The sequence below is a fragment of the Atta colombica genome, unplaced genomic scaffold (assembly GCF_001594045.1).
Source record: "Atta colombica isolate Treedump-2 unplaced genomic scaffold, Acol1.0 scaffold153, whole genome shotgun sequence".
Taxonomy (NCBI): domain Eukaryota; kingdom Metazoa; phylum Arthropoda; class Insecta; order Hymenoptera; family Formicidae; genus Atta; species Atta colombica.
Genome location: NW_017259243.1, coordinates 3889663 through 3897241, shown reverse-complemented (window position 1 = coordinate 3897241; position 7579 = coordinate 3889663). Strand labels below are relative to the sequence as shown.

The following is a 7579-nucleotide window of genomic DNA, read 5'->3' as shown; positions in this document are numbered from 1 at the left end:
AAAAATATTATAATATAAAATATTATAATATTAAAAAATATATAATAACAAATCATCTTGTTATTATGGACACATTTAGTTGTTTGGTTAATTCAACAAATTTTATTTAATCGAATTTAATCGCAGTCTACTTAACAAATTGTTCAATGTTAAGCAGACTACGATTAAATTCAATTAAATAAAATTTGTTGAATTAATCAAATCAGCAAACAACTAAATGTATTTAGTTAGTTGAACAAATTTTTTTTTCAGTGTAAAGATAATTTAGTATATCATAATGTATCATAATTATATCATAATTGTATCATATTATATTAATTTGAAAAATGATCCGATTGCATTAACTATACTATTTTTCTACTAATTCTTATGTTTTCTATTAAATTTTACAAACAAAATTTGAAACATTAAACTTTAAACGATGATACTAATAGAAACTTTATATCAAAGAAAGAAGTTTGGCGAAGCTCGTATATAATAAGGAACTTATGTGATTAAAAATTAAGTTAAAATTTAATCGAAATTCGAATTCCATCAAATATTAAACTTTCTAAAATAAAAACAAAGATTTAAATTCGATTAAAAAGAGTATTCAATAAAATAATTATTTCTAAATTATCAAAAGCTACATTTAATAAAAATTTTAATAGTCAATACATTGGGATGAAATTCAAATTTTTTTAAATTCGATGGAATACAAAAAAATTGAATTCTATCATTCACTCGAGACTTGCTATCTTTCACAATGAATTTATACTACTGCTTTTAATCTACGAAATAGAGCCTTTATGTCACGAATCTTAATCAGTATTATTATCATCAATTTCAATTCTTTATCGTAGCCTCGCATAATATATCTCTACAAATAAACATATTGCGTATACTTGGATATATAAAGACAATATTTAAAACTTACAACAAAAGTGCATTGTATATAATATGTGCACACATAAATTAAAACATTTTTTTTGGTCCAAACCTGAATATAATTAACCAAAAAGATATAAATATTTCTAAGAATTTAATATATCGATACTTAGATAATAAGATATAAATGTTTACATGCTTTTTCACTACATTTAAAAATTGTTCTTATCATTTCCAATATCTTAGAAATGAATACAAGCATCAGAAAATATAATTCATTTCTATTTGACATTATAAAGATGAATACATAATCTAAAATTAATTGATTTTAATAACCATAAAGACTCGAAATGAGATATCAATAATGCAAAATTTATTTGGGCCCAATTTTATATGTTCGCATAATATTTGTATAAATAATTTAACTTGTAAATTAATATAAGACCTTATCAAATAAAATCAAAATATTCAATAAATGATTATATTAAAAGTATCAAATATTATATATAATATATATAATATATAAGAAATAAATGTCTAAATAGTATATATAGTTGATAAAGATTTAAATTTGTACCATTATGTATTGTACCATTATAAAGTAAAATTGAAATTACATTGTTCTACGTGAGACTCTTTTACATTAACGTCGTGCAATATCCGTTTACTATCTTACGAGTTTGATTTACCTGAATGTCTTTATTTGTACAGAGTAAATGGAAGTAGGCGATTTACTAATTGTAACCAAGTACCAATTACGATGCCATTACCGCTTTATATTAATCAATAGAATCTCCCAACAAGATATGACTCAACACAATAGTCATCATTATGAATTATGATCAATTGCAGATCATATCTAAAAGCTGATATATCTCATAAGACACAAACTTGGAAAACGTCGTTTACTCGTTTCACATGTGTTATGTTATGTAATAATAACGTTTTCTCTTAATAGGGAACATTGTATTAACAGTCAGCATCAGTTTGTGAAATGTCTCTCAATTGCGAAAAATTAATGGTTTCGATGGCAGATCGCACAATGTAAACAAATTAAATTTTTATTATTATTGGACTATCATATCCACTCTCAGTTACATATAACACTTCACATTGATACGCATAACTCGTACGACAACCCGAACGTATAATAACATTATAAATCAATCGGTCGCATTGCGGACGCAGAAGCGACGTTCATTGAACAGCGAATTATGTACTAATAATAACAGCTTCGCATCATCACTCCGAAATTGTTTTTTCGAATGATCGCAATGCGTATCGAAATAAAGAATAAGCACCCAATTGTAAATTTTCATCTTAATTTTCGTAACAATAAATCTTTCATAAATATATGTATAATTTTGATTCTGCTAACTAAGTTAGGAAAGATAAATGCGTGCATTTAAAGTTGAAATAACTCTATGTTTATTGTGATTCTACACATTCATCAATCATCATAATAAATATCATAATAATAAATACAATCTATAATAACAATATATGAAACATTGCTACGATACAAGATTTATTATCTTCATTATTTTTAAGAAAATCTTCGACGTTGTACGTTTTCTATCAACGAAAAGCTAAACTCGATATCTGCTTCGTCTATTCAGTGCCGTCGGCACTTTTCGGAACAGTCGTTAAATATTATTCGTTACATGATAACCTGTTGCGATAGGATAATCGTGATAAATTTTTCGATTCTTCCATTATTCCGAATAAGCAAACAATTACTAATAATATTAATTATTAATAATATTTGTAGATAAATAAACAATATTTTACACAACGCAAAACAATTGGAAAGTTTAAACTGAAAATCTATTATTTTATATTTTATATTTTACAAGGTAATAAAAAAGCTAAAAGACCTATATAATTTAAACTTTCAACACAAGTATGCAAAGAAATATCAGTTAAAAGTGATAGTAAGTATTAATATGAAATTAACAAAAGTGATCAATTCTTTATAATTTATAACTTTTTTTCTTCGAAAAATATCTGAAAACTTTTTTTCAAGTATATTCCGTAAAATTGCATCAAAAAAGAAAAACCATCTCGATTATCTATTATATATCTATATATAGACTATTATATATCTATATATATCTATATATATATTTTGCAAGAATGATTTACGACATTCACCGCAAATTTATAACAACACTTTGCTTTCATCGTGTTCCGATATTTCCGCACGTTAACGGATCGAAAATTATGAATTGTTTGCCACATTTATGTTCTGCTTTATAGAGAAAAGAATTTAAGACGAGAAAGAAAATTGACGCGTTTTTTATCAATTTAAGAGATTGACAGAAAGTCATTAGAAGAAAGCACGTATTTTCGAGCGTTCCGTCTTTCGAATAGCACGTTTGACATCGTGTCGGGTTGTAAGTACACTCATTCGACAAGCCGCTCCGCCCATCGAGGATGCTATAGTTATCCTATTTAAGTCGAGTTTATACAGAAACAATAATTCACTAAATGTCAGTATCTACATCATTCTTACCGTCGTCCTTTCATTACATATTTTCTACTTAAAGAAAAGGTCCGATTCTAGCGTACTGCTAACTACTTGGTCTGACTAGCGATCAGTAATAACTACTCAGTCTGACCGTCATCTAGCAGTGACTACTCGGCCTGACCATTTGTCAATATTAATTCTACTCAGCATACTAGCACCGGAGACTTTCTTTAAATAATAATCTCGTTACCAGACATAATTGAAATTTTTCATCATCTTTATTTTTAATTTCCTCTTGCGTCAAACGCGAATGAAAAACACGCAAATGTTATTGCGTCGTTCGATCTGATTCTAAATAGCAGCCAATACTTGTGTCCACGTCATGTCCATCTTGCATTTACATATTTCCTTACATTTTCTCAACCATCCAACAACATTTATCATTGACACTGTTATCTCTTTAAGTGGCCAAATCGCATTCGCAAATATCTCAGCATCATCCACTCTTTTTGCCCCGATCCGTTTTTATTGTGCATATTTCATTCACCATCTTACTTCGCATCCTTCGGCAATGAAAAACGCCCAATATTGGCGTCTTTCATTTCGTGGATTTACGCGAGACTACTTTTTAATAAACGTCTCTCCTTCGCAACAGCCCTGAATAGAAGCACATCGGATTTTTGTCAGAAATGGCAATTTTGTTATTGCCATCGGCAATTACGTTTTCCAATTACGGAAGATCTTAACGTCGTATTCAGAAAAGTTTTAGATTCTATTTGTATAGCTGTGAATCAAACTCATTTACAGTTGAATAATTAGTTACACATAAAAAATATATGATTATGAATTAACGAAATATCTTTGATTTCAACATTATGTTTCCCAAATTGTTAAGTTCGACGTTCAATGTTAAATTGCCGTTTATAATTCTCTATGTTGCATTTTGATTCAAGTAAATTCGTAGATTCCCGACATGGTCACGTTCGACGAGTTCATAATTCTCTTTAATACAGAAATTCAATTCCTCGTTACTTCAGCGCTGTCAATGTTTTAAACGAGGATTTTATCGAAAGACGACAGTTTTCGGATATCTATCTTCGTCGTGTCTTATCCATTTTTCTTTATTCCGATAAAAGAATTGATTAAAATGAGAAAAACATTTTAAGATATAATATTTAAGATATAATATTTCAGAAGACGATGTTAGTATTCTCAAATGTCAAAATATTCCAAATTCCTTTTATGTCAAAGTTGATTAATGGTAATAATGACTGAGAAATTTTCTTACAAGACAAAATTAATTACGAACTTCGCGAAATACGATTGTCCGACGCTTTCGTACGAACTCCTGTGTTAAACTTGATATTGCATATCAACTTCATTATGTATCATAAAGCATGCTACAAACAAGAGTTCCGTATTGTGTTATTCGCTCGCATGTTAGACACACGTGTTTTCGCAAATGTTTCCACTTCTGTCTGAATTGTTTCGAATAACTGAAAAAGTCCTTTTTCGCAGCTGCGATCGCAGCCTCATACTTTTGCAAAATAAGAGCCTTTAACGATGTTTAGCCAAAGTACTTGCTTGCGAAACTCTTTAATCGCGCACGAAGACGAACTCGTTATAATGATTCCAACGATTCTCTTCAGAATCCACTCCAGGTTTCAGTTGCTCGGAGTTGCTCCCAGCGGTGCCGGAGCCGCAGCTGCCCGCTAGTCTGAAGCCCTGCTCCTGCAGCATGTCGAAGGCCTGTTCGATGACGCTGTGTTTCAGGAAAAAGCGGGATGTATAACGATCGGACATGCCATGATCAGGATCGCGACTTTCGTTCAGCGTTTCGCCAAAAACGTCCCGACAGAGCGCCACGCGGCCACACACGAGGATCCTTGAGAGCTTGCGGAACTTGACGTCGGCCAGACCCTCGCGGCCAAAGGCAAAGCTGCCCCGATAGCCGATGGTGATGTATCCTGGTGCGCGTTTGCCAATTGCGCCGCCAATTTGTCCGCCGGAATCTGTATTCTCCAAAATTGCTTTCTCTAAACCAGGCAGACCATAGAAATTCGCTTCCTGTTTGAGCCTTTCACGTTCACGAAAACCTTCGGGTAAAATGAGTGCCTGATTGCGCAGAAAGTCCAATACATAACGGAAGAGTACGCCATCGCGATCCAGAAAATATTTGCCTTTGGCATCCTTTTCCACAGTGAATTTGCCAGTGAAGAGTGCCGCCAGGTGCGAATCGCTCTCGCGAGTCAATGTAGTCAAAGCAGTGGTGTAGAAGACGCCGCCCACGTTCAACTCTACCACGCTTGGCATCGTTTCCTGTTGCTCCTGGTCTCCCATGCTGCGATTGGAGTGACGCAAGAGAGAGAGAGAGAGAGAGAGAGAGAGAGAGAGAGAGAGAAAGAGACAGAAAGACGGTAGCAGCTGGTCGCGTGGACCGATGAAGTGACTTATCGCCGATAGAAATGACCACAAATGGAAGACTCACACTTGAGATATTCTTAGGGGGATTAAAGAATCACGACACAGAACTGCACTTTGCCCGGTAAAATGCTACGCGACACTCGCGCAGGACGAGAGGCAGGAAGATCACAGGTCGACGACCTAGAAAATCCCAGATCGTGACACGCTATTACGGAAGATTGCTCTTCAGAATTTTGATTGATGACGTGGACAGATTGCTTCCAGAACCAGCTCGTATTCACACGTGACGACACTTTCGATGATGCTTGCTGAAAAGCCGGACAGATTCTCGTCTCCGATATTATTCAATTCGTTCACAACGAATTAATATCTGATTATTCGCAGCAGAAGTGATGGTAACGGCGAGAAGCGACAGACTGTACCACGTCGATGCGAGGACGAAGACCGAGCTTGACGTTCGCTCGGATCTCTCGGCTGCGCGCTTTCTCGCCTAGGTTGGCGCGCGCGTCAGGAATGTCAGGATGTACTCTCCACTCGGTCTTCCGTGTCGCGAGGGTAACGCGACCGTAATGCTGCTCTGCCGGCGCAGCGAGAACGCGCGTCGTGTCAACGCGCAGCCACCGATATCGCGCGACACGCGCGCGCACCCTCTCAGTCCCCAGGAGTCACTATTCGATTCTCGCCCTCGGAAGAGGCTACGTGTCATGATCAGGCTTCCTCTAGGGTGCGCTTACCTCCAGCCTATCCTGGTTAACTGCGATCTATCTCAATCACGTGAACTGAATCTTCCGCAACTCTGACGTATTCCGATATGCTCCATTGCGAATTCTGCCGTAATCTGGGTTACTCCAATTTATTTTGTCATACTCTAACAAACTGATGCGACTTAAGCTACAGTTTAAAAGCTCATCCAAATCGTGAGATCATGATTTTAAATTTTTTCGCGGAAAAGAATTTCATATAAATATAAAACGTAAAAAATTTAATATGCACTTTGTAGAAAAACTAAATGTCCTTTCGTTTGCATTTCGACGCATAATACCTTGTTCCGTTATAACCTACGTTTATATTGTATTGTATGTCTCATCCGTTCGATATCTATCGGCAAATATTGAACGTAACAATATCAATATGCAAAGCGATTAATGTTATCACATAGACAACTGTGCATTGTTGGCATAAGTGCATGCTCGTTTGTTCTAATTGTTATTCTTCAAGTATAATATTAATAATTACGATAAACAATAAAGTTTAAAAAAAAAAAATTATTATTTCTAATTCAAAGTTGATTATAAATTCTAATTTTTCTTTTTTTATAAATTTTTATAAAAATAACTTTTATTTTTAAATGTGGCATATTTTTAGGGAAATGTAAATAACATTAGTTTACAAAAAAAATTTTTTTTTAATTACTCTAAAAGAAGTAAGGTATTTCTTATAGATTTTTAAATATCGATAACGATGCCGCAAGTTAAATTTTATTAGTACGTTTTCGCAAGATTTCGAAATAAATTTAATACAAAAAGAATGGCTTTTTGCGAAATTTGACATTTTTTTTGTAAAAAATAAACTTGAAATTCTGATAAATTATAAATGTATGTTTTTCATCCTTTATAAAAATATTTGTTTAATTTTAATATCTTTTAGACATATTATGAAAGATAGATTTAATTATATAAAGTTTTTTTATGATGATAAATTTTTCGCCTACGACGATAAAGTTATATATATTTACCATTTTTATGATTATTGATACACAGTGTAATTTATCATTATAGATCCGCTAAATGTACATTTGTATATGTACATATATATATA

The 7579-nt window shown here is 33.1% G+C and overlaps 1 protein-coding gene across 1 annotated transcript; it reads right to left on the bottom strand.

Annotated features, from left to right (window-relative positions):
- Positions 1–4919: 4919 nt before the first annotated feature.
- LOC108685456 (BTB/POZ domain-containing protein KCTD16) lies at positions 4920–6292 on the bottom strand. Its single transcript, XM_018190242.1, has one exon. The coding sequence runs from the start codon at positions 5675–5677 to the stop codon at positions 4934–4936; it is 744 nt and encodes a 247-aa protein (XP_018045731.1). The 5' UTR covers positions 5678–6292; the 3' UTR covers positions 4920–4933.
- Between the last annotated feature and the right edge of the window lie 1287 nt (positions 6293–7579).

Bases quoted from the DNA above. Each gene is read 5' to 3' on its own strand.
- LOC108685456 (XM_018190242.1), bottom strand. From the start codon at position 5,677: ATGGGAGACCAGGAGCAACAGGAAACGATGCCAAGCGTGGTAGAGTTG.